Source organism: Aotus nancymaae, unplaced genomic scaffold (assembly GCF_030222135.1).
Source record: "Aotus nancymaae isolate 86718 unplaced genomic scaffold, 86718_ANA_hifiasm-v0.15.2.pri h1tg000057l, whole genome shotgun sequence".
Classification (NCBI taxonomy): Eukaryota; Metazoa; Chordata; class Mammalia; order Primates; family Aotidae; genus Aotus; species Aotus nancymaae.
The window spans coordinates 949,539-975,232 of record NW_026988471.1 but is presented as its reverse complement, the minus strand read 5'-3'; the positions used below and the strand labels follow the sequence as shown (position 1 = coordinate 975,232).

Genomic DNA, 25,694 nt, shown 5'->3' with positions numbered 1-25,694 from the left:
AAAGATCAAACCTCCCAGAGAAACGCAAAGGGAAAACCAGAGAGAGGCCCTGCACCTGAGAAGCCACAGCGAGTGACCCAGAGAGAAACAGCAGGCGGGAAGTGGGTGGGGTCCTGGGTGCCGTTCTCCATGGGCAAAGGTGACACTGGAGCAGGGACCCAGCAGGGGTGAGGGGCCTCCCTGGAGCATCTGAGGGGACTGCACACGCACAGGCTTGGAGGCGGGGCCACGTCTGGGCGCAGTGGAACAGCGGGTGGTCAGTGTGGCTGGAAAGCGGGTGCAGGAGGGGCTGATGAGGTCAAGATTTGTGCTCCCCCAGAAAGGGCCTGGAGCGAACATAAGGATGTGTCATTGGCCCTGCATGAAATGGGCACCTTAGGGTTTCCTACAGAGAAGTAACGTGGTCTGATGCATTTTAAAGCATCGGGCTGGGTGACCACTCCGCATGGGGTGAGGGCAGATGTGGGGAAACCAGCCCTGGGAAACCGGGCCAGGGTTGGTGCTACCTGCTCTGGTGGCCAGGTCTGGTCTGCCTGGGAACTAGTGGCCATTTTTGAAAAAAGTGAATGTGCTGGAGGGAGCCCAGAGACCAGCCCCCCGCCGCCCCCGCAGCCCCCGCAGCCCGGCCAGGCATTTGGGAGGAAGCACTGTTCTCCTGGCGCTCTGCTTTCTTGGCTCTGTGGTGGGACTTCCTAAGAGTAGCTGTGAAGATAGGGCCAGACATCTCAGCTCACTGTTTCAGTTTCTGGGCAAAGTCAGCCAGAACGGAAGCAGGGTGTGTGTTTCTGACTTGTTCTCCCCGGCCTGGAAAGCGCCTCACTTCCAGTTCTTTGCATTCATATGTGGGTGTTCTGGACACCGCTCCCCCACAGAAAAGGGGCTGCCTCTTGTTTCCTTTAAAGGTGTCCATAGTGACACCTATGGTCTTGACAAGCAGAAACTGGCTGGAGGAACTGTAGAAAAAGAGGCAGTGATGGCCCAGAACTCTGTGAGTGTGTGCACACGTGAAAGTGTGAGTGTGGATCTGTAAGCATGTTTGCATGTGAATGTGTGCATGTGTGAGTACTGAACATTTCAGCATGCATGTGTGTGCACATAAGATGCATGTGTGTGCATGTGAGAGTGAGCACACGTGTGCATGTGTCTGCATTTGTGTGCAGGTGTGGGAGTGTGCATGCATGATTGAGAGAGAGAGAGAATGTGTGTGTGTGTGTGTGTGTGTGTGTGTAGCTTTTCAGCAGGCACAGCATGTGTCTGTAAAGGAGGAGTTCTGAGGAAGGCGAAGGTCTAGGATGGATGACTATGCGGGTGACGTACTGTGATGAACAGAGGTCTGAGTGTGTCTGACCCCAGGACATTGAGTAGTTCTCGCTCAGAGCAGGTGTCTTGAAGGCGGAGACTAGGAGCTGTGCTGTACTTAGGAAGAGCTCTTTCATCTGTGGAGCGGTGGCCCAGGCTACCAAGTTTGAAATTTCTTCTGTAGCTAGTGGGCAAAGATGGAAGGTTTCTGAGTAAGAAGGTGACCTAGCCAGAGCCTGTGTGAGGCCCCTGGGAAGGCGCGCTTGCTGTGGGGAGGAAGCCTTTCTGGAATTGAAGGCCAGTGCCATGGAACTCACTCCCAGGACTCTGCCAGAATGGAGAGGAGGGCACAGGGGCCAGGAACATTTTGAGAGGAAGCATGAAAGGAAGTGACAATATTTTGGACATCAGGGAAAGAGAGAACAAAGCCTCATTGGACCGAGCTGTGCAGTGACAGCTGTCAGGAAATCCCCTGCTCCGTGGTGTGTGGGACTGATGGTGTGGAGTTGTGTGGAGGTGTGGTGTGTGGGTGCTGACGGTGTGGAGTCGTGTGGAGGTGTGGTGTGTGGGTGCTGACGGTGTGGAGTCGTGTGGAGGTGTGGTGTGTGGGGGCTGACGGTGTGGAGTCGTGTGGAGGTGTGGTGTGTGGGGGCTGACGGTGTGGAGTCGTGTGGAGGTGTGGTGTGTGGAGGCTGACGGTGTGGAGTCGTGTGGAGGTGTGGTGTGTGGGGGCTGACGGTGTGGAGTCGTGTGGAGGTGTGGTGTGTGGGTGCTATCGGTGTGGAGTCGTGTGGAGGTGTGGTGTGTGGGGGCTGACGGTGTGGAGTCGTGTGGAGGTGTGGTGTGTGGGGGCTGACGGTGTGGAGTCGTGTGGAGGTGTGGTGTGTGGGGGCTGACGGTGTGGAGTCGTGTGGAGGTGTGGTGTGTGGGTGCTGACGGTGTGGAGTCGTGTGGAGGTGTGGTGTGTGGGTGCTGACGGTGTGGAGTCGTGTGGAGGTGTGGTGTGTGGGTGCTGACGGTGTGGAGTCGTGTGGAGGTGTGGTGTGTGGGTGCTGACGGTGTGGAGTCGTGTGGAGGTGTGGTGTGTGGGTGCTATCGGTGTGGAGTCGTGTGGAGGTGTGGTGTGTGGGTGCTGACGGTGTGGAGTCGTGTGGAGGTGTGGTGTGTGGGTGCTATCGGTGTGGAGTCGTGTGGAGGTGTGGTGTGTGGGGGCTGACGGTGTGGAGTCGTGTGGAGGTGTGGTGTGTGGGGGCTGACGGTGTGGAGTCGTGTGGAGGTGTGGTGTGTGGAGGCTGACGGTGTGGAGTCGTGTGGAGGTGTGGTGTGTGGGGGCTGACGGTGTGGAGTCGTGTGGAGGTGTGGTGTGTGGGTGCTGACGGTGTGGAGTCGTGTGGAGGTGTGGTGTGTGGGTGCTGACGGTGTGGAGTCGTGTGGAGGTGTGGTGTGTGGGTGCTGACGGTGTGGAGTCGTGTGGAGGTGTGGTGTGTGGGCGCTGACGGTGTGGAGTCGTGTGGAGGTGTGGTGTGTGGGTGCTATCGGTGTGGAGTCGTGTGGAGGTGTGGTGTGTGGGGGCTGACGGTGTGGAGTCGTGTGGAGGTGTGGTGTGTGGGGGCTGACGGTGTGGAGTCGTGTGGAGGTGTGGTGTGTGGGTGCTGACGGTGTGGAGTCGTGTGGAGGTGTGGTGTGTGGGTGCTGACGGTGTGGAGTCGTGTGGAGGTGTGGTGTGTGGGTGCTGACGGTGTGGAGTCGTGTGGAGGTGTGGTGTGTGGGCGCTGACGGTGTGGAGTCGTGTGGAGGTGTGGTGTGTGGGCGCTGACGGTGTGGAGTCGTGTGGAGGTGTGGTGTGTGGGTGCTATCGGTGTGGAGTCGTGTGGAGGTGTGGTGTGTGGGACTGACGGTGTGGAGTCGTGTGGAGGTGTGGTGTGTGGGCGCTGACGGTGTGGAGTCGTGTGGAGGTGTGGTGTGTGGGGGCTGACGGTGTGGAGTCGTGTGGAGGTGTGGTGTGTGGGGGCTGACGGTGTGGAGTCGTGTGGAGGTGTGGTGTGTGGGGGCTGACGGTGTGGAGTCGTGTGGAGGTGTGGTGTGTGGAGGCTGACGGTGTGGAGTCGTGTGGAGGTGTGGTGTGTGGGGGCTGACGGTGTGGAGTCGTGTGGAGGTGTGGTGTGTGGGTGCTGACGGTGTGGAGTCGTGTGGAGGTGTGGTGTGTGGGTGCTGACGGTGTGGAGTCGTGTGGAGGTGTGGTGTGTGGGGGCTGACGGTGTGGAGTCGTGTGGAGGTGTGGTGTGTGGAGGCTGACGGTGTGGAGTCGTGTGGAGGTGTGGTGTGTGGGGGCTGACGGTGTGGAGTCGTGTGGAGGTGTGGTGTGTGGAGGCTGATGGTGTGGAGTCGTGTGGAGGTGTGGTGTGTGGGGGCTGACGGTGTGGAGTCGTGTGGAGGTGTGGTGTGTGGGTGCTGACGGTGTGGAGTCGTGTGGAGGTGTGGTGTGTGGGGGCTGATGGTGTGGAGACGTGGAGGTGTGGTGTGTGGAGGCTGACGGTGTGGAGTCGTGTGGAGGTGTGGTGTGTGGGTGCTATCGGTGTGGAGTCGTGTGGAGGTGTGGTGTGGGGCTGATGGTGTGGAGTCGTGTGGAGGTGTGGTGTGTGGGCGCTGACGGTGTGGAGTCGTGTGGAGGTGTGGTGTGTGGAGGCTGATGGTGTGGAGTCGTGTGGAGGTGTGGTGTGTGGAGGCTGACGGTGTGGAGTCGTGTGGAGGTGTGGTGTGTGGAGGCTGATGGTGTGGAGTCGTGTGGAGGTGTGGTGTGTGGAGGCTGACGGTGTGGAGTCGTGTGGAGGTGTGGTGTGTGGAGGCTGATGGTGTGGAGTCGTGTGGAGGTGTGGTGTGTGGAGGCTGATGGTGTGGAGTCGTGTGGAGGTGTGATGTGTGGAGGCTGATGGTGTGGAGTCGTGTGGAGGTGTGGTGTGTGGGTGCTATCGGTGTGGAGTCGTGTGGAGGTGTGGTGTGTGGGGGCTGACGGTGTGGAGTCGTGTGGAGGTGTGGTGTGTGGAGGCTGTCGGTGTGGAGTCGTGTGGAGGTGTGGTGTGTGGAGGCTGACGGTGTGGAGTCGTGTGGAGGTGTGGTGTGTGGAGGCTGACGGTGTGGAGTCGTGTGGAGGTGTGGTGTGTGGAGGCTGATGGTGTGGAGTCGTGTGGAGGTGTGGTGTGTGGAGGCTGATGGTGTGGAGTCGTGTGGAGGTGTGGTGTGTGGAGGCTGATGGTGTGGAGTCGTGTGGAGGTGTGATGTGTGGAGGCTGACGGTGTGGAGTCGTGTGGAGGTGTGATGTGTGGAGGCTGATGGTGTGGAGTCGTGTGGAGGTGTGGTGTGTGGAGGCTGACGGTGTGGAGTCGTGTGGAGGTGTGGTGTGGGGCTGATGGTGTGGAGTCGTGTGGAGGTGTGGTGTGTGGAGGCTGATGGTGTGGAGTCGTGTGGAGGTGTGGTGTGTGGAGGCTGATGGTGTGGAGTCATGTGGAGGTGTGGTGTGGGGCTGATGGGTACAGTCGTGGAGGTGTGGTGTGTGGGTGCTGACGGTGTGGAGTCGTGTGGAGGTGTGGTGTGTGGAGGCTGATGGTGTGGAGTCGTGTGGAGGTGTGGTGTGTGGAGGCTGATGGTGTGGAGTCGTGTGGAGGTGTGGTGTGTGGAGGCTGACGGTGTGGAGTCGTGTGGAGGTGTGGTGTGTGGAGGCTGATGGTGTGGAGTCATGTGGAGGTGTGGTGTGGGGCTGATGGGTACAGTCGTGGAGGTGTGGTGTGGAGGGGATGATGGCGTGCAGTGCTGTGGAGGTGTGTGACTACCACTTACACAGGCATTTAAAGTGAATTTGGAGCAGCGTCAGCCTGTGGTCAGGGGTCTCCCACGGGCAGGCGTGGCCGCTGGCTGAAAGCATGAGACTGCTAAGCGGGGAGTCGGGCTGCGCCAGGAAGAGAGCGGGGAGGGGCAGTTCCAGCAAACAGGACGGGAGCAGGCGTCCAGCAGGCAGGGCTCCTTGCACGCTGCACCACAGCTTTTGTGAGCTGGGGACAGATAGCCCGTGTCAGAGGCAGGGCTGCCGGGGGTCCCGGGCTGTCACACGTCCTCCGGGGAACTGAGCGCTGGCCTGCTTTCCTCCGCCGCCAGGTTACCACTACAACGACCTGGTGTCCCCGCAGTACCTGAACCTCATCGCGAACCTGTCGGGCTGCACGGCGCACCGGCGCGTCAACAACTGCTCGGACATGTGCTTCCACCAGAAGTACCGCACGCACGACGGCACGTGCAACAACCTGCAGCACCCCATGTGGGGCGCCTCGCTGACCGCCTTCGAGCGCCTGCTCAAGTCCGTGTACGAGAACGGCTTCAACACCCCGCGGGGCATCAACCCCCACCGCCTGTACCACGGGCACGCGCTCCCCATGCCGCGCCTGGTGTCCACCACGCTGATCGGCGCGGAGAGCGTCACGCCCGACGAGCAGTTCACGCACATGCTGATGCAGTGGGGCCAGTTCCTGGACCACGACCTGGACTCCACGGTGGTGGCCCTGAGCCAGGCGCGCTTCTCGGACGGGCAGCACTGCAGCTCCGCGTGCAGCAACGACCCGCCCTGCTTCTCGGTCATGATCCCCCACAACGACTCCCGGGCCAGGAGCGGCGCGCGCTGCATGTTCTTCGTGCGCTCCAGCCCCGTGTGCGGCAGCGGAATGACTTCGCTGCTCATGAACTCCGTGTACCCACGGGAGCAGATCAACCAGCTCACCTCCTACATCGACGCCTCCAACGTGTACGGCAGCACGGAGCACGAGGCCCGCAGCATCCGCGACCTGGCCAGCCACCGTGGCCTGCTGCGGCAGGGCATCGTGCAGCGGTCCGGGAAGCCGCTGCTGCCCTTCGCCGCGGGGCCGCCCACCGAATGCATGCGGGACGAGAACGAGAGCCCCATCCCCTGCTTCCTGGCCGGGGACCACCGCGCCAACGAGCAGCTGGGCCTGACCAGCATGCACACGCTGTGGTTCCGTGAGCACAACCGCATCGCCGCGGAGCTGCTGCAGCTGAACCCGCACTGGGACGGCGACACCATCTACTACGAGACCAGGAAGATCGTGGGCGCCGAGATCCAGCATATCACCTACCAGCACTGGCTCCCGAAGATCCTGGGGGAGGTGGGCATGAGGGCGCTGGGGGAGTACCGGGGATACGACCCGGGCGTCAACGCTGGCATCTTCAACGCCTTCGCCACCGCAGCCTTCAGGTTTGGCCACACGCTGATCCACCCGCTGCTTTACCGGCTGGACGAGAACTTCCAGCCGATCGCCCAAGGCCACATCCCCCTGCACAAAGCCTTCTTCTCCCCGTTCCGGATTGTGAACGAGGGCGGCATCGACCCGCTGCTCAGGGGGCTGTTTGGGGTGGCGGGGAAAATGCGGGTGCCCTCGCAGCTGCTGAACACGGAGCTCACGGAGCGGCTGTTCTCCATGGCGCACACGGTGGCCCTGGACCTGGCGGCCATCAACATCCAGCGCGGCCGGGACCACGGGATCCCGCCCTACCACGACTACAGGGTCTACTGCAACTTGTCGGCGGCACACACGTTCGAGGACCTGAAAAACGAGATAAAAAACCCTGAGATCCGGGAGAAACTGCAGAGGTGAGCTGAGGAGGCCGCGTGGGCTGGCTCGCGTGCCTAGGCACCAGGAGGACACAAACAGTGGGTGTGTGCGTTGTGTCTGTGTGTGAGTGCTGTTCGTGTCGGGCAGAGGTTGCATGGAGCAAGTCCGCAAAGGTCAAGTTGAGAAGGCCTGCAGCCTCCGGTGGCTTGTGGCTGTGGGAAGGGGGCAGAGCCAGGGGTGGGTGGATGGTGGAGGGCCCTTCTGCCAGCCTGTCTTCTACAAGACAAGCTGTGCTGAGCTGTGGCACGTTTTCACCTTGGAGATGAGCTATACTTTTGTGGCACAGTGGCTGACTACAGAGAGAAGTAAACTGCACCAGAAAATACCAGGACTGACACTGGCTGTTAGGGGCCTCAGGTTCCTGCTCTTGTACTGGGGCAGAGAGAGAGGAAGAGCTTGGTGTCTGCAGAACTGGGCCCTGGGGGCCACCACCCCTAAGGCTTGGCCTGTAATGTCTCCCATACCGTGTCGTTCAGACCTGGGCCTGTGGGGTCACCTGCCCATGACTGCCACAGACAGCGTGGCTTCTGAGCCACAGCCTTGATCACCTGTGGGCACAGTTCTTGTCCTGCCACGAAAGCAAAATGGGAGGCCATCACCCCTGAGACAAGGAAAGCTGGCCAGGTGGATTAGGGCACCTTGGGCCATGCCAGGTGGCAAAAATGGCAAAGTTCCATAGGCAAAGCAGCAGCCATGGCACTACCCAGGCCTCGGTCTGGGGTAGGATCAGGGCTGCCTGGTCCAGAGCCAGGCCCTTGCCCAGGACTCTGTGCCATGGTGGGGTTCTGATTCACGTTCTGAATTCCCCAAAGTGTAGACATCCCATGACTCTCCTGTTTTCTAGATGTTCACATCTGTCTTTTATTCGCTACCTTTTTTTCATGTTATTTCTACCAGTTTATTTGCTTTTTGAATTTTAAGGAAATAAAAATAATTGCAGCCGGGCGCAGTGGCTCACGCCTGTGATCTCAGCACTTTGGGAGACCAAGGCGGGTGGATCACAAGGTTAGGAGTTCAAGACCAGCCTGGCCAAGATAGTGAAACCCCATCTCTACTAAAAACTACAAAAATTAGCCAGGCACAGTGGCAGGCGCCTGTAATCCCAGCTACTTAGGAGGCTGAGGCAGGAGAATCGCTTGAACCCAGGCGGCGGAGGTTGCAGTGAGCCGAGATTACGCCACTGCACTTCAGCCTGGGCAACAGAGTGACTCTGTCTCAAAAAAAGAAAAAATAGCTCATCAGTGTTTTCTTCACAGTCCTTGGTTTATGAATCAGATCCACAGATCACTGTGTATTAGGACATGTTAATTCCCATTCAAAAACATTGTTTTAAAAAGAAGAAAAATCTTTCTTAAGACTGTCTTCTCGTATTTTCTGGACTCTCCAGTTTACTCCTAAGTTACCTAATGCTGAAGTTAGGACATACCCTGTTTGTTTGGATCTGGCCTGTGCCTTCTAAACAAAAGTGATTTTTAACTTACAATTTATTGCAAGTAATGAATAAATGAACATGATGTCCTATTAAGTTTAATATGTTCCAATGTTCATTTAAATAGTGCTTTTAAATTACTGGCATTTGGAAATACGTGCACCCTCCATTAATCCAGTGTAAGTTTTAGTCATGGTTTGCTGAATTAGGATTGATGTGAACTGCCTGTGTTTTTTATGTGCTGAAATGCCCTCCTTTGTTCTCGTCCAGACGGACACAGATTACTCTCCCCGCTGATTCTCTCTTTTGCCAAACTTATTTCAAAACAGTTCAAAAGCGCTAGATGTGGAGCCCAGCACCGGGTGGACGCAGGCTTGTTACATGCTGGGCCCCTGGTGAAGACGTTAAGGACGTTCCCACGCACTGAGCCACTCGTTTCTTTAGTTATGTTTTTCTGTCTCAGCCCATTGCTAACTAAAAGGAAGTGAGACAAATGTGAGCAAAGTTACGTGACCATCGGAGACCATGGGGCCGGGAGGACTTCACGGGGCAGAGGGGTTGCCTGCAGCAGACCCTAGAGATTGTGTAGTTCTCATCTGCTTTGTGGGCACTTAGGTAAAGATGTGTCTCGGCCTCACGGTAAGCAGAGGGCATGGGGTTGGCCTGGGCCCACCTCTTCTGCCCACCCCCAGCCGTGGGACATCCTGGGACTGCGAGTCCTCTTCTTTGGAGGAAGCTCCTTGATTCGGGTGGAGGCTTCAGACTGGTTCTGAGGAATGTGCCTGTTCCGGCCCCTGTGATGGTGGGTCCCTCCCAGAGGTGGGGACAGAAAGAGAGCAGGGCGCCCGGAGCAGGCGCCGCCCGGAGCAGGAGGGAGTCCTCTGGGAAAAGGTGTGGACGCCTCTGGTGACCCCAGTGTGCTGTTCTCAGCCACAGACCACATGCCGCCGGGTCATCCCGACCAAGTTTCACTCCCAGGGGACATTCAGCCTGAATGTCATAGAACTTAGAAGAAAAAGGGACAATTTGTCTGTCTTTGAAAGACTAAATGCTAGTTTACATCAAATTGTGTTTATTCTACTGCAAGGCCAATGGCCACTGAGGACGCAGCCCTGCCTGTTCATAGCAGCAAACTCTTAATCCCAGCGGCAGTTCCTGGTCACTGATCTGAGTTTTGTAGAAAAGGGCAGTCTGAATTATGGAATATATGTGTGTTAAAAATTTAGTTGAGCTTTGAATAGCAGTTGAAACAGGCATCATCTGCTGCCTAGTCAAATTCTAAGATGAGATTAGAATGATTTGTCAAAAGTGGAAGTTGCGACATGTTGCTTGTAAGCCTGTGTTTCTAAGGAACTGGAAGAAGCTGATGAAAATGTTTGTTCTGAAACATTTAAACCTATTTTTTTTGCCTGATCTTTGCTTAGCAAATATTTTCTTTATGGCAAATATATTTTCAATATGTAAGTAGAATCAAATTTTATTCTATAAAAATGTACCTATATACTTTTAAAAACAAACATATGAACAATAAGCTACATACATTTAGGTTTATATAGTTGATTGTTCACGTTTATTTCAGAAAGAGTGGAAGGGTTTACATTATGATGTTAAGTGCGGTTATCTCTCAATAGTAGGAAAAGGTGTGGCTTAAATTTTCTTCCTTACGTTTTCTTGGCTTTTCTAAATTTGTTCTAATGAGAGAGAGAGAGAGAGAGTGTGTGTGTGTGTGTGTGTGTGTGTCGCACATATAACATAAAGTAGGGGAAAACGTCTGAAGCGTAGTGGAGAGATGCTTCAAAGAAGAAAGATTTTCTCTGTTAAGTCAATTCTAAATAAGGTAAGATAGTGACAGAAAGAAGGAACTGCTTTCACAGTTGCGGTGTTTCTACCACGTGCCGCTCTGTTAGGTAAGTTTCGGTTTTCTCCTCGTGTTTTAGGTTGTATGGCTCAACACTCAACATCGACCTGTTCCCAGCACTCATGGTGGAGGACCTGGTGCCCGGCAGCCGGTTGGGCCCCACCCTGATGTGTCTTCTCAGCACACAGTTCAAGCGCCTGCGAGATGGGGACAGGTGAGCGCATGCACCAGAAAGGGGAGGTCGCTCCCCGGCCGCCTTCTCAGGGACTCCAGAGCAGAGGAGCCGCCCCACTTGAGGATGAGGAAGCCCCTGATGCCCTGGCGTCTTCTGTGCGCCCTTGGGCTTATGTGTGAGCCTCAGAACTCAGCCACACCAGGTTCAAAGAGGCTTCCCGCCCCTTCATTTCTAGGAATATTTCTGTTCCTGTAAACCTACTGAACAGTTCATACAGGGAAGCCACTGTGGGACTTCAGAGGAGTTTGGGCTTCGAGAAAGATCTTTGTTTTCTCTCTAGTCTTGTGTTACTATTTTACTTGATCGTAGTGGAAAGGCCGACCGTACCTATTACTATTTCGGCAGACAGCCGCCCGCCGTGCTGGTTTTTTTTTAAGTTACCAGTTGTCTTTGTTGCTAGTCAGAAGAGCTAACACTGTCGTGTTTACACCAGATTCTCTGCCTTTGCTTTTGTTGTTGAGTAGGAGATGTGAGCAGTGCATGGGTCCATTTTTAAGTGACACCTGATCAAACCCAGTGGTTTCTGTATTGCTGTGAACTGAGTAGGGGAGATTTTCACTCAGCTCCTGGTGACCTCTCTGATCCTGCTCTCATTCTGGGGAATCCAGGTTGTGGTACGAGAACCCGGGCGTGTTCTCCCCGGCCCAGCTGACTCAGATCAAGCAGACGTCGCTAGCCAGGATCCTGTGCGACAACGCAGACAACATCACCCGGGTGCAGAGCGACGTGTTCAGGGTGGCGGAGTTCCCGCACGGCTACGGCAGCTGCGGCGAGATTCCCAGGGTGGACCTGCGGGTGTGGCAGGACTGCTGTCAAGGTGCGTGCCAGGGGCGCCATGCCTGCTCCTTTTTCATTCCTGGTGTTGGTGACTGCTTGGCGGGTGCTTAGTTACCTGCAGATGTCATCCTAATCCTGAAAACTGAAAGCAAAATATTCAGCTCTAGATTTAAATTGTGCCGTGTCCATGCTGAGGTGGACCGCAGAGCCAAAAATGTAGACACAGTGTGAGGAATTGGCAGTGCTGTGGGAAAACATTCATGATAACTGAAACACTGTGTAAGAGAAACAGAAACCCAGACTTCAGCAAGCTGTGCCCCCGACGTTTCCTTCAAACCTGATGTATGTGCCGCTTCCAGTGCTGGTGTTAGCCTATGTATCTGTATCCACAGATGAAAGACAAAAATCAGCATCTGAAAGAAGCATCAGGTTTTCTTTCAGAATTATGCAGAATGTTCTAAATATCTGTAACCTAAATAACTAAAGACGGGTGTTATGAAACATCTTGTGAAGGAGTGAGAAGTGCCCTGCAGGTAGGAGGTGGTCTCATGATCAGTGTGGGGGCCCTGTAGCTGAGGGATGCCCTGACACCAATCCCACAGCACCCCGGCATTCGTGTCCTGGCGCACCGGGTCCCTCTTCCCCGCAGAGGCGTCATGTGTCCCCGCAGAGGCGTCAGGTGCCTGCTGCGTGCAGCGACGGTGTCCTGGTGCACCGGGTCCCTCTTCCCCGCAGAGGCGTCAGGTGTCCCCGCAGAGGCATCAGGTGCCGGCTGCATGCAGCGACGGTGTCCTGGCGCACCCGGTCCCTCTTCCCCACAGAGGCGTCAGGTGTCCCCGCAGAGGCGTCAGGTGCCTGCTGCGTGCAGCGACGGTGTCCTGGTGCACCGGGTCCCTCTTCCCCGCAGAGGCGTCAGGTGTCCCCGCAGAGGCGTCAGGTGTCCCCGCAGAGGCATCAGGTGCCTGCTGCATGCAGCGACGGTGTCCTGGCGCACCGGGTCCCTCTTCCCCGCAGAGGCGTCAGTGGCCTGCTGCTCATGGCGCTGGTTCCTCTGGCTGAATTCCTGCTTCGCATTCCTAACTCCCAGTCTTGGTTAACCTCCATTTCCATTACTCATTTGAACATAATTTTGGCTTTATTCAAACTATGATCAGAGCCCCATCAAATACCCAGACTGGGGATATTTAGAGCCCAAGCTGTGTAGCACTCACTCTTGTGGTGAGGGAAGCGGGCCCACTGTGATGGGATGATCTGGGGACCTGCAGTGAGCCTGGCGTGACTGGGAGGGAGACGCAGGGCCAGACCCCAGCCTTGCCTGGCATTCTGTGGAGCTTGTGGTGTCTGTGGACACTTGGTAGTTTAAGACGAGACACACAAGCCCAGACACTGTACCCGTATTCTCCTCCACCTCATTTCTCCTCAAGTAATAGTTCTGGTCAAGATCTTATTTCATTTAGTATGCATTGAAATTTGCATTGATAATAGAGCTGTGTTTTAGCAGCTTCTTCTAAGAAAGTGTATGCCTGTGTGTCTGTGTACGACTGTGGGGTGTGTGTGGGGGTGTGTGTGATCTAATTCTGCGTCTGCCTTCCCCACCCATACACACATGCATGGAAGTATATATATAGGAGAAGTCACATAAAAAATTACGCTTGCTGCAAACCCGATTTTCCAAACAATTTACATGCTTGTTATTACATCTGTTGGAGACTTACATCTGTTTTTATTTTATTGTTTCATTTTGTTTTATATTCTTTCTCACTGGTTTATCCAATTCAAAATGCTTTTCTACAAACATACTAGAAAATTCATTCTGTCTGTAGAAAATTGTTCTCTTGAAAATGATTAGGAAGAGCCAATGATACAAAAACGTGTTTTCTGATAACTTTACCAGGCTCCTGTTAGCTGCTTATTAAGAAATACAGCCAGGTTTTCTGTAATTTTGCTGAGAAAATCCAGAGTCCTTTGAAAGACTCCGTCTTTAAAGCCAGTCTTTGCTCCCCTCGTGTTACAAGCCTCTTCCTCCTCTCGGGGCTCTGTGGGAGACGCTTAGCTGCTTGAAGCAATAGCTGACATTGTTTCTTCTGGACACTCTTCCCTCTTAACATAGCAGGTATGGCCTTAAGCTGACACAGCCTAGAGAACGCTTGATAAGCTTTACCTGTTTATATTTTGGCCCAAAAGTCATATCTAAATACAGCAGAAAAACACGAAAACAGAACTCAGATTTGACAGACCTAAATGCCAATTGCCAATTTGACTTCAAAAAAAGACACATTCCGAGCTGGGCGCAGTGGCTCACACCTGTAATCCCAGCAAACTGGGAGGCCGAAGTGGGCAGATTACCTGATGTCAGGAGTTCGAGACTAGCCTGGCCAACATGGTGAAACCACATCTCTGCTAAAAATACAAAAACTAGACTGGCATGGTGGCAGATGCCTGGAATCCCACCTACTTCGGAGGTTGAGGCAGGAGAATCACTTCAACCCAGGAGGCAGAGGTTGCACTGAGCTGAGATCATGCCATTGCAATCCAGCATAGGCAACTAGAGCGAAACTCCATCTAAAAAAATAAATAAAAAATAAAAAGATACCTTTGAATCGAACATCCTTCAGTTGAACGTCTTCATCCAGGTAGACACAGCACTGAGGGTTCTGCACTCACCCGGGACTCAGTAGACACAGCACTGAGGGTTCCGCACTCATCCGGGACTCAGTACACACAGCACTGAGGGTTCCTCACTCACCAGGGACTCAGTAGACACAGCACTGAGGGTTCCGCACTCACCAGGGACTCAGTAGACACAGCACTGAGGGTTCCGCACTCACCCGGGTCTCAGTAGACACAGCACTGAGGGATCCTCACTCACCCGGGACTCAGTACACACAGCACTGAGGGTTCCGCACTCATCCGGGACTCAGTACACACAGCACTGAGGGTTCCTCACTCACCAGGGACTCAGTAGACACAGCACTGAGGGTTCCGCACTCACCAGGGACTCAGTAGACACAGCACTGAGGGATCCTCACTCACCCGGGACTCAGTACACACAGCACTGAGGGTTCCGCACTCACCAGGGACTCAGTCGACATAGCACTGAGGGTTCCTCACTCACCCGGGACTCAGTACACACAGCACTGAGTGTTCCACACTCACCAGGGACTCAGTACACACAGCACTGAGGGTTCCGCACTCACCCGGGACTCAGTAGCCACAGCACTGAGGGTTCCGCACTCACCCGGGACTCAGTAGACACAGCACTGAGGGTTCCTCAGTCACCTGGGACTCAGTAGACACAGCACTGAGGGTTCCTCAGTCACCTGGGACTCAGTAGTCACAGCCCTGAGGGTTCAGCACTCATCCGGGACTCAGGTGGACACAGCACTTCCTTACTCCACCGAGGGTTGAGAAGCCACATCCAGGCGGAGAGGTGTGTTGTGTACACTCAGGGCCAGGCCCACCTCTTGTCTGTCAGTGGGGCTTGGAATGCGATCCGGGTCGTGTAGTGTAATATTAAGGCAACGCAGAGTGTAGATGGTCCCCTGGCCGTGGGTCCAGGATGCCCAGACATGGCGGACTCTGATCTCCGAGGCCAAGTGCCTGAGTCTCCATCTGTGGGTAGAGGGAACTCAGCAAGGGTGTGAGTAGATGGCATGGTGGGTAGCATTGGCCTCCTAAGGGCAGCCGGCGCCACGATGTCACTAGGACTGAGGCACAGGTGGAGAGAGGCTCGTCCCTGCAGACCAGAAGGTTAGCACCAGGGACAGCTGCCAGGTGGCCTGACTTAATGGCCCCGCAGTGGGCTCCGCAGGCAGCCAGTGAGGACGGTTCATAGTTGGCGGGAGGTGCTTAATCTCCCTGAGATCAGAGCCAGCAGAGCTGATGTTCTCCTTCGTGCTTCCATTTCAGACTGTAGGACCAGGGGCCAGTTCAATGCCTTTTCGTACCATTTCCGAGGCAGACGGTCTCTTGAGTTCAGCTACCAGGAGGACAAGCCGATCAAGAAAACAAGATCACGGAGAATGCCCAGGTATGGTGGCCTCCGAGGAAACTGCGTGCAGAGGGGCCCTCGCACCACGGGCATTGGGCTGTACGACCGGCCTCCTGCTGTGGGCCTGTGGCGAGGATGGGTCCTGGCAGGGATGCCCTGGGGTGCTGGGGCCGGGCTGCAGGCCGCATCCTGCTGTGCTGCTCGCTCAGAGCCTCAGGGGAGATGCACACCCAGGAAACCTGGAAATGGGACCCCGCGGGACCTGCCGAGATGATATCTCCCTCCTCCTTTCCCTCGTGACAGTGTCGGGAGACGCGGGGAGCATCTCAGCAACAGCACCTCAGCCTTCAGCGCACGCTCAGACGCACCCGGGACAAGTGACTTCAGAGAGTTTGTTCTGGAAATGCAGAAGACCATCACAGACCTCAGAACACAGGTTCGTTGCTTGGGGCCACTGTCCCCACCCCCGGACTCCATGGTGGCACGGCCCTGCCCGGCCCTTCCGGGGATTGCTCTTTATTCCCAGGCGACTGTGCCACAGCAGCCCGCATGGGACGACCCTGGAGGCTTGTGGGTGTCGTTTCCACATGCTGAGTCGGCTGGGCCATCTGCCACTGGTATCCCTGGGTTTCCCAGCAGACGGGGGTCACCGGGCAGGGGCAATCTGTGTCACAGCCATGGGACTGCCAGCCAGGAGGGAGCACAGGATTAGGGCACTGTAGGAGTTCAAACATGAAGTCTGTTCTTAAGCCTCTTATTCAGGAATAACTGAATAATCTCTCCCAGGGCGTGGCAAGGAGGCATTTCCAGGTCAAGCCTCCCCACCTGATCCGGCCTCTCTGGGTGTGAGGAAAGTCCTGGCATCTGGAAAAACCACAGGGATTTTTAGACGGGGCTCTTCTCTTGGGCTCTGCAGAGATCCTGCAGAAATGAGTTCTGTCCTCTCCTTCCTGTCCCAGGAACTTATTTCTGCTTTCTCTAGTGCCTGTGGTGGGGTTGTCTCTGGGACTTTACCTAAGGGGGTGGAGATTGACATCTATGGCTAAATGAAAGGAAGAGCACGCTCTCCGCCGGGGTGGATGGGATTCCCAGGGCACAGAGGTCCTGGCTCTCTGCAACACATGGAATCTGCAAGCACAGCTCCGATCATACTCACAGGACTCTCAGCCCTGAGGTTTCGGAGAAACTTCCATCATCTCCTAGTGTAGCCCCAAGGTAACCCCCAGCCCCAGGGAGAGGTGCCCTGACTGCTTCTGTGCCTGCCCCTCAAACCCTGCAGCAGGTCCTCCTGTGTCTGCAGCCTAGAGGCCAGGTGTGAGTCCCTGGCAGCTGTCACAGTGGACAGCGTGTGGCAGGTCCTCCTGCGTCTGCAGCCTAGAGGCCAGGTGTGAGTCCCTGGCAGCTGTCACAGTGGACAGCGTGTGGCAGGTCCTCCTGTGTCTGCAGCCTAGAGGCCAGGTGTGAGTCCCCGGCAGCTGTCACAGTGGACAGCATGTGGCAGGTCCTCCTGTGTCTGCAGCCTAGAGGCCAGGTGTGAGTCCCTGGCCGCTGTCACAGTGGACAGCCTGTGGCAGGTCCTCCTGTGTCTGCAGCCTGGAGGCCAGTTGTGAGTCCCCGGCAGCTGTCACAGTGGACAGCGTGTGGCAGGTCCTCCTGTGTCTGCAGCCTAGAGGCCAGGTGTGAGTCCCCGGCAGCTGTCACAGTGGACAGCGTGTGGCAGGTCCTCCTGCGTCTGCAGCCTAGAGGCCAGGTGTGAGTCCCTGGCAGCTGTCACAGTAGACAGCGTGTGGCAGGTCCTCCTGTGTCTGCAGCCTGGAGGCCAGTTGTGAGTCCCCGGCAGCTGTCACAGTGGACAGCGTGTGGCAGGTCCTCCTGTGTCTGCAGCCTAGAGGCCAGGTGTGAGTCCCCGGCAGCTGTCACAGTGGACAGCGTGTGGCAGGTCCTCCTGTGTCTGCAGCCTAGAGGCCAGGTGTGAGTCCCCGGCAGCTGTCACAGTGGACAGCCTGTGGCAGGTCCTCCTGAATCTGCAGCCCAGAGACCAGATTCACATCCCCTGGCAGCTGCCCAAGTGGACAACATGCAGTATTCACTTGGATCCAGCTGGCACTATGAGAGAAGCAGAGACAAACCCAGGGTGACCCTTGGTGTCTGTGCTGGGTCATGGGTGCCCTAGGGGTCCACAGCATTCACAGGGTCAGGCCTTATGCGCAGGTGACCCCGGACAGCAGAGCAGAGGCAGAGGGGGACCAGCTGCCCCACCTGTGTCTGCAAATGCCAACGCACTATGTCTGCCCGTGTTGTTGATTCTGTCCACAATGCTGTGACTTCCCTTCCACCCTCAGGATGAACGGGCAGCTCCTTGGGTGGCAGTGCCAGGTCTGAGAAATGAAGGTGTCCCTTATGATTTCACAGCCAGCGGCAGCACAGGATGTGTGCCATCTGCGGTCATTTCCCTGCACCTCCGTGTGTGCAGAGGCATTCGTGTATCTTGATGGCCGCTGAGGTGCACACAGGCTGGCTTTGTCACTGCTTGTGTCTGGCTGTGAGTTAAAGCAGGTTGGCCACAGACACAGGTGACACGCAGGTCACCTGGGGCCTCTGCTGACCATCCTGACTGTCACCCCCAAGTGCTCTCTGGCTCCTGTGCCACTGCTCCTAAGGCCTCCCTCTTCTTTTTTATGGCTTCAACTAGAAAGTTCTAAGCTTTGATAACCTAAATGCCAGTTGCTAATGAATGAGGCATGCGGGAAAGATGGCTGTCATTTAGAAGCCATATCTGAGGCATTTCCCAAAGTGAGTGACTGGCTAGTTAGGTCCTAGATGTCCAGCTGTCATTATGAAATGCAGAGGGGACGGTGAGGGGACATCTGCCTTTTCCAGCATGATGTGCACGTAGGTGAGACACTGCTTGTGCACAGGCTGGGGACGACACACTGATGGCTGACGGGAGGTCAGAGAAGATGCTTTAATGGAATTGAACAGGTGGGAAGCTTGCTTCAGTTACAGCCACCGTCACTGATCGGTCAAAGCAGACAACCTGGCCTGTGGCTGAACGTGCTTTATGAAAAGTCTCAGTGGAAGAACTGGGATTCATACGATGCATAATCTGTGCTCATTTCAGACATCACTGATGGTTTAGGTTCAGTTGCAAGGGACGGAGAACCCCAGGCCAGGACATTTTTAATGAGGTGCCAGTTCACTTTTCTGTCCCTCGTGAGATTGCTGGACCCTCCGTAGTGAAGCATCCTTTCTGCGACTCGGTGCTGTGCTGTGGGTGGCCTCTTCCCAAGGTCACCTCATGGCCCAGGCACTTCCGGCCACTGTCACCCTGTCTGCCCCCCAGCCCTGCAAAATGAAGGAGAGGGTGTGAGGAAGGAGCCCTTCCAGGAGGCCCCCGCTCCCCCTGTGCATGGCACGGCGGTTGGAAAGGTCACCTTTTTACGGGACACCGTACTTCAGAGAAAAGTCAGTGATGGTGTTCCTGGGAAAATGAGGCAGACTCACCCTGGGGATTCTGAGTGGCCGCCGTTTGTTCTGGCAGAAGTGCAGGTGCAGGGCGTTCTCGGCATCTGATTGAATCTCACTACCGCGGTCCTCTCAGAACGTCGCCTTTGTGACCAGGTTTGTACTGGATGGCACAGTGGCAGGAGCGTCTTCCACTGGGGCTTTTGGCCAGCTGTCTCTAAGGATATTGGAGATTCTGTAAACGTTCTTCAGAAATATTCCCCTCAGATGTTGTTTATTTTAAGGCATTATTTTCAGTGAAATAACATCTTTTAATACAAGAGCTAAGCTGTCACTCTGAAGTGACCAGTGAATGAATGTCCTTTACTCTGCTTCAGATAAAGAAGCTTGAATCGCGGCTCAGTACCACCGAGTGCCTGGACGCCAGGGGCGAATCTCATGCCAACGACAGCAGGTGGAACAAAGATGCATGCACCATTTGTGAATGCAAAGTGAGTATGGGGGGTCTGTCCTCATTCACACCCTAAGTCGTACCCAAGTCCAAGAGCCCCACATCGTCACTCAGGTACATGGTCCAGATGTCAGGGCCAGGCCCTTCCCCACCCGCCCGCCTGTGCCAGCCTCCATCCCTCCTTCACGCCTATGGAAGCAGCAGGGAAGCCCAGCTCTCTGTGTGCAGAGGAAGTTCTAGGAGGCCCAGAACCTCGGCATGTCCACCCCACAGAGGGCAGGCAGCTCCTACTCTGTGCGGAGCCACCTGAGCGGCCCGCGTGCACTGGCTTCACCTCCCCCCAGCTGTGGCAGCACTATTCATGCCGTGGAAAGCCACGAATGGGGCGGATCCACTCCTCCCTGCAGAGCTGCTGGGTGAACACCGACCTTCCCACCGCCGGCCCTGTCCCATCTCTCGTCAGGGCTGGGGTGTTACAGAGGTCACTGGGGGACGATCCCTCCCTGCAGAAGGGAGGCCAGTGGCAGGTGGAGGGTGCCCTGGTGCTGGCAGTGGACAGACGTCTGGCTGCAACCAGGCTCCGGAGAAAGCTCAGGGCATAGTGTGAGGAGACAGAATGGTGAGGACAGCAGGCTGGCCCCAGGCACCTCGTTTGCCATGGCCACTAGGAGAGGGTGCATCCGTGTCCCTGGGCCACTCAGGTTTGGGGAGGACAGACCAGGGAGAGCAAAGCACTGTCTCTCCAGCCCTCTCTAGTCCTGCTGCCTGACAATGCCCATGCCCAGACACAGGTTGAGGGGATCCAGGTGTAAGGAGGGAGGGTGTGCCCAGCTGGTGGTCCCAGCCCCTCAGGGTGAGAGGATGGTGGGCACGGACTGGAGGCAGAACATGAGCCTCAGGGAGATTTGTTATGGAGTTCCCATGAACTCATACCTGTCTGCGACTATGAAATCCTCGGAGAACTACAAAACCTATGCCCACGGGGCAAGCACAGTGGGAAAGGCAGGGGCCTCGAGGAGAGGCCTGACTCTGCAGTGGCTTACACCCGTCCCAGAGCTGACAGGCTGTGCTCACCTGACAGTCGTCCCAGAGCTGACAGGCTGTGCTCACGTGAGAGTCAACCTGGAGCTGACAGGCTGTGCTCACCTGACAGTCAACCTGGAGCTGACAGGCTGTGCTCACCTGACAGTCAACCTGGAGCTGACAGGCTGTGCTCACTTGACAGTCAACCCGGAGCTGACAGGCTGTGCTCACCTGACAGTCATCCCAGAGCTGACAGGCTGTGCTCACGTGAGAGTCAACCTGGAGCTGACAGGCTGTGCTCACCTGACAGTCATCCCGGAGCTGACAGGCTGTGCTCACCTGACAGTCAACCTGGAGCTGACAGGCTGTGCTCACCTGACAGTCAACCTGGAGCTGACATGCTGTGCTCACCTGACAGTCAACCTGGAGCTGACAGGCTGTGTTCACCTGATAGTCAACCTGGAGCTGACATGCTGTGCTCACCTGATAGTCATCCCAGAGCTGACAGGCTGTGCTCACCTGACAGTCAGCCTGGAGCTGACAGGCTGTGCTCACCTGACAGTCATCCCAGAGCTGACAGGCTGTGCTCACCTGACAGTCATCCCAGAGCTGACAGGCTGTGCTCACCTGACAGGCATCCCAGAGCTGACAGGCTGTGCTCACCTGACAGTCATCCCAGAGCTGACAGGCTGTGCTCACCTGACAGTCATCCCAGAGCTGACAGGCTGTGCTCACCTGACAGTCAACCTGGAGCTGACAGGCTGTGCTCACCTGACAGTCAGCCTGGAGCTGACAGGCTGTGCTCACCTGACAGTCATCCCAGAGCTGACAGGCTGTGCTCACCTGACAGTCAACCCGGAGCTGACAGGCTGTGCTCACCTGATAGTCATCCCAGAGCTGACAGGCTGTGCTCACCTGACAGTCATCCCAGAGCTGACAGGCTGTGCTCACCTGACAGTCAACCTGGAGCTGACAGGCTGTGCTCACCTGACAGTCAGCCTGGAGCTGACAGGCTGTGCTCACCTGACAGTCAGCCTGGAGCTGACAGGCTGTGCTCACCTGACGTCCATTCCAGAGCTGACAGGCTGTGCTCACCTGATAGTCATCCCAGAGCTGACAGGCTGTGCTCACCTGACAGTCAACCTGGAGCTGACAGGCTGTGCTCACCTGACAGTCATCCCAGAGCTGACAGGCTGTGCTCACCTGACAGTCATCCCAGAGCTGACAGGCTGTGCTCACCTGACAGTCATCCCAGAGCTGACAGGCTGTGCTCACCTGACAGTCAACCCGTAGCTGACACGCTGTGCTCACCTGACAGTCATCCCAGAGCTGACAGGCTGTGCTCACCTGACAGTCATCCCGGAGCTGACAGGCTGTGCTCACCTGACAGTCAACCTGGAGCTGACAGGCTGTGCTCACCTGACAGTCAGCCTGGAGCTGACAGGCTGTGCTCACCTGACAGTCATCCCAGAGCTGACAGGCTGTGCTCACCTGACAGTCAGCCTGGAGCTGACAGGCTGTGCTCACCTGACGTCCATTCCAGAGCTGACAGGCTGTGCTCACCTGACAGTCATCCCAGAGCTGACAGGCTGTGCTCACCTGACAGTCAACCTGGAGCTGACAGGCTGTGCTCACCTGACAGTCAGCCTGGAGCTGACAGGCTGTGCTCACCTGACAGTCATCCCAGAGCTGACAGGCTGTGCTCACCTGACAGTCAACCTGGAGCTGACAGGCTGTGCTCACCTGACAGTCAGCCTGGAGCTGACATGCTGTGCTCACCTGACAGTCATCCCAGAGCTGACAGGCTGTGCTCACCTGACAGTCAGCCTGGAGCTGACAGGCTGTGCTCACCTGACGTCCATTCCAGAGCTGACAGGCTGTGCTCACCTGATAGTCATCCCAGAGCTGACAGGCTGTGCTCACCTGACAGTCAACCTGGAGCTGACAGGCTGTGCTCACCTGACAGTCATCCCAGAGCTGACAGGCTGTGCTCACCTGACAGTCATCCCAGAGCTGACAGGCTGTGCTCACCTGACAGTCATCCCAGAGCTGACAGGCTGTGCTCACCTGACAGTCAACCCGTAGCTGACACGCTGTGCTCACCTGACAGTCATCCCAGAGCTGACAGGCTGTGCTCACCTGACAGTCATCCCAGAGCTGACAGGCTGTGCTCACCTGACAGTCAACCTGGAGCTGACAGGCTGTGCTCACCTGACAGTCAGCCTGGAGCTGACAGGCTGTGCTCACCTGACAGTCATCCCAGAGCTGACAGGCTGTGCTCACCTGACAGTCAGCCTGGAGCTGACAGGCTGTGCTCACCTGACGTCCATTCCAGAGCTGACAGGCTGTGCTCACCTGACAGTCATCCCAGAGCTGACAGGCTGTGCTCACCTGACAGTCAACCTGGAGCTGACAGGCTGTGCTCACCTGACAGTCAGCCTGGAGCTGACATGCTGTGCTCACCTGACAGTCATCCCAGAGCTGACAGGCTGTGCTCACCTGACAGTCATCCCGGAGCTGACAGGCTGTGCTCACCTGACAGTCATCCCAGAGCTGACAGGCTGTGCTCACCTGACAGTCAACCCGTAGCTGACACGCTGTGCTCACCTGACACCTGTGCCAGAGCTGACAGGCTGTGCTCACCTGACGGCCATTCCAGAGCTGACAGACTGTGCTCACCTGACAGTCATCCCAGAGCTGACAGGCTGTGCTCACCTGTCAGTCATCCCAGAGCTGACAGGCTGTGCTCACCTGACAGTCATCCCGGAGCTGACAGGCTGTGCTCTTTCTTCTCCAGGATGGGCAGGTCACCTGCTTCGTGGAAGCTTGCCCCCCTGCCACCTGTGCTGTCCCCATGAGCATCCCAGGGACCTGCTGCCCAGTCTGCTTACAGAAGACAGCAGAAGAAAGGCCTTAGGCTCCCGGGAAGCTCCTCGGAGTTTGTCTGTGCCATCGTGAGATCAGGTGGCCGATGGCAGGAGCTGCAGGCTGCAGACCAGGAAACACCCAGAACTCACGACATTTCATGACAACGTCCAGCTGGTGCTGTTACAGAAGGCCGCTCGGGGGCTTCCAAACAGAGCTTCCGCGGAGAAGGAGGCGGAGCAGGCGCCCGAGGGGAAGCAGGCAGGAGTCCTAGCTTCACGTTAGATTTCTCAGGTTTCTATTTAATTCTTTTAAAATGAAAAATTGGTGCTACTATTAAATTGCACAGTTGAATCATTTAGGCGCCTAAATTGATTTTGCCTCACCACACTGTTTCTTTTTAAATACAGCAGGATACCTCTACATCTCGGCCTTGCCTTGTTCAGATGCCAGGAGCTGGCAGGCCTGTCACCCGCAGTGGGGGTGAGCCTCAGAGCTGCCAGGGGCCTCACCAAAATCGAGGTTCCATCACAAGCTGTGCTTAAAAAGAAAGTTGGTGTTTGGCAAACAGAACAGAACCTTTTGTGAGAGCGTTCGCAGGGACAGTGTCTGCAGGTACAGGGCAAGCCCCCGGCCTCTTCCCTGGGAACCTCTAAACTCCTCCTTCCTCTGTAACATTTCACCGCATGTCAGCGTCGAATCCTAAGACAAACATGCCCGCTGCTCGAAGCAGCCATATAGCCTGTGACTCTCCGTGTGTCAGCTCCTTCCACACTTGATTAGAACATTCATAAGCCACGTTTAGAGACAGGTTTGCTTTCAGCTGTAACTTGCAGACATGCTGCCTGGTTGTGGGCCGAATGTGAAAATCCTCCTTCATCCCATTGTGTATCTATCTGATGATACCTGCTGAGTGGCCGACTGCACGCATGGACAGCGTCGCTCCCAGCCGCCCGGGCTGCGCCCATGTCCTGAGCCTCCTTCCCGGCAGAGCACAGGGAACGAGAGTGGCCTCCAGATGGCTCTTCCCATGGGAGGAGGGGCTCAAGTGTGGGAACTTTCTAACTTCAGGTTGTGTGAGTGCGTTAAAAAAAAAAGAATCCCTATACCTCATTTGTATTTTTAAAATGCATGATGTTTTATGAAATTTTGCCCATTTTTTAGATATTAGATATGACAGAAAACCATTTCTACTATGCAAAAGTTCTTTTAGAAGTCAGTGAAAATCAACTCATACCTCATGCCTCTCTCTTTTTAATTGACCAAAACCTTCCATTTTTCTCTACGTACAAAGCGACTTGTGTTCAGAGCATCATTTTCCCGGACACACAGGTTCAGTGCAGTACGCTGCCCTGAGCAGCCACCGTGTGCCAGGCACCACGCTGGGCACACCAGGCACTGGGAGCCAGGCCACCTGCCCTCAGCAAGGCCCAGTGGGGGTGGTGGAGGAGGAAGCCCCTGAGGTTGCGGGCAGTTTCAGTTCAGGGTGGCAGGTGTCCCGCACCGGGGCATGACATTGAGACTGCCATGGGATGAGGGAGGCAAGCTTCCTTCTGACAAGATGGGTGCATACGGTGCCTGGCGTGATGTGTGCATGGCCCATTCGAGGTGCACGTCCTCCCAAGGAGACACCCAGACCCTTCCAGCATGAGGCTTCCAGGTTGCTGTGGCGTAGGCAGCATTTCAGCCGCGAGGAAGGTCATTGGATTCATGTGTTTTACGTGTAAAAATGGTTACCTTGACTTCTTATCTTCATATTTGTAAATGATCGATAAAAATGTGGTGGCATTTTATGACACAGGGACTTCTTTTCAAAGAGCAAGTCAAATGTAGTAACAAGATTGTGGAAGAGATTTCTGTGAAACAGGAAATGTGTAAGTTTGTCTGAAAGCTGATGGTCACGTAAGTTGCTCAGGTACTCAGAAGACAGCAGATTCTGGGTTCTGGGGGGTGTTCTGTGCCTCTTACGTGCCTTGGGGGCCTCTGTGGTCTCAGTGCTGCCGCAGCACACATACACACATGCATCAGTGTGTGGTCTGGGCCAGTGACAAGGAATCGTGTCGTCTAAGCCAAAGGGGGAAGCTGACCGTGTTCACCAAACGAAATCTGTAATTCACACCAAAACGTCTGCGGAATCACCAGTTTGATGCCGTGTAATCAGAAGAGTGGGCAGGGCCGGGCGGGCGTGTGTGGAGCCGCTGTGTGGGTATCGCTGTAACGGCAGTGGGGTGTACATATTTATTGACTTTTCTAACTGCTCCAACAGCCAAATGCCTTTTTTATGACCATTGTATTCAGTTCATTACCAAAGAAATGTTTGCACTTTGTAATGATGCCTTTCAGTTCAAATAAATGGGTCACATTTTCAAATGGAGAATGGCTTTATTTTTTTACCTGAAACCAGCACGTGAGGCTAAAACTTTTCCAGGTCAGATCACAAGCCTGAGAAGGAATGAGGTAGGTCCAGGAAGAAGCCCCAGATCTGTCCTAGTCACTAATCATTTTGTACAAAAAATGTGAAAAATTTTTTTAAAAAAGAAGATATTAGATAAAGTGGACTTCTTTTTCTAAAGTAGCTAGGATGCTTTTAGCCTGACTGAATTTTGGCAGGTGGGCATGAGCTCTT

At 55.5% G+C, this 25,694-nt stretch overlaps 1 protein-coding gene and 1 long non-coding RNA gene across 3 annotated transcripts in view; both read left to right on the top strand.

The window, feature by feature from the left end:
- The window catches only part of PXDN (peroxidasin), a 108,498-nt gene extending 83,060 nt beyond the window's left edge, over positions 1 to 25,438 (top strand). Inside the window, exons 17-23 of the mRNA XM_064363796.1 lie at positions 5,449 to 6,952; positions 10,341 to 10,475; positions 11,105 to 11,313; positions 15,183 to 15,303; positions 15,568 to 15,700; positions 19,107 to 19,220; positions 23,001 to 25,438. Of these exons, the coding sequence (XP_064219866.1) occupies positions 5,449 to 6,952; positions 10,341 to 10,475; positions 11,105 to 11,313; positions 15,183 to 15,303; positions 15,568 to 15,700; positions 19,107 to 19,220; positions 23,001 to 23,120 (2,336 nt within the window). The 3' untranslated portion in view covers positions 23,121 to 25,438. The remainder of the gene's footprint in view (positions 1 to 5,448; positions 6,953 to 10,340; positions 10,476 to 11,104; positions 11,314 to 15,182; positions 15,304 to 15,567; positions 15,701 to 19,106; positions 19,221 to 23,000) is intronic.
- LOC135269648 (uncharacterized) lies at positions 3,874 to 4,820 on the top strand. Of its 2 annotated transcripts, XR_010337879.1 has the most exons (4): positions 3,874 to 3,929; positions 4,010 to 4,249; positions 4,370 to 4,449; positions 4,650 to 4,820. It is a non-coding gene; the product is annotated as an uncharacterized LOC135269648 (long non-coding RNA). The 2 variants fall into 2 exon arrangements; XR_010337878.1 differs by lacking the exon at positions 3,874 to 3,929 and having other exon boundaries at positions 3,943 to 4,249.
- Positions 25,439 to 25,694: the final 256 nt, after the last annotated feature.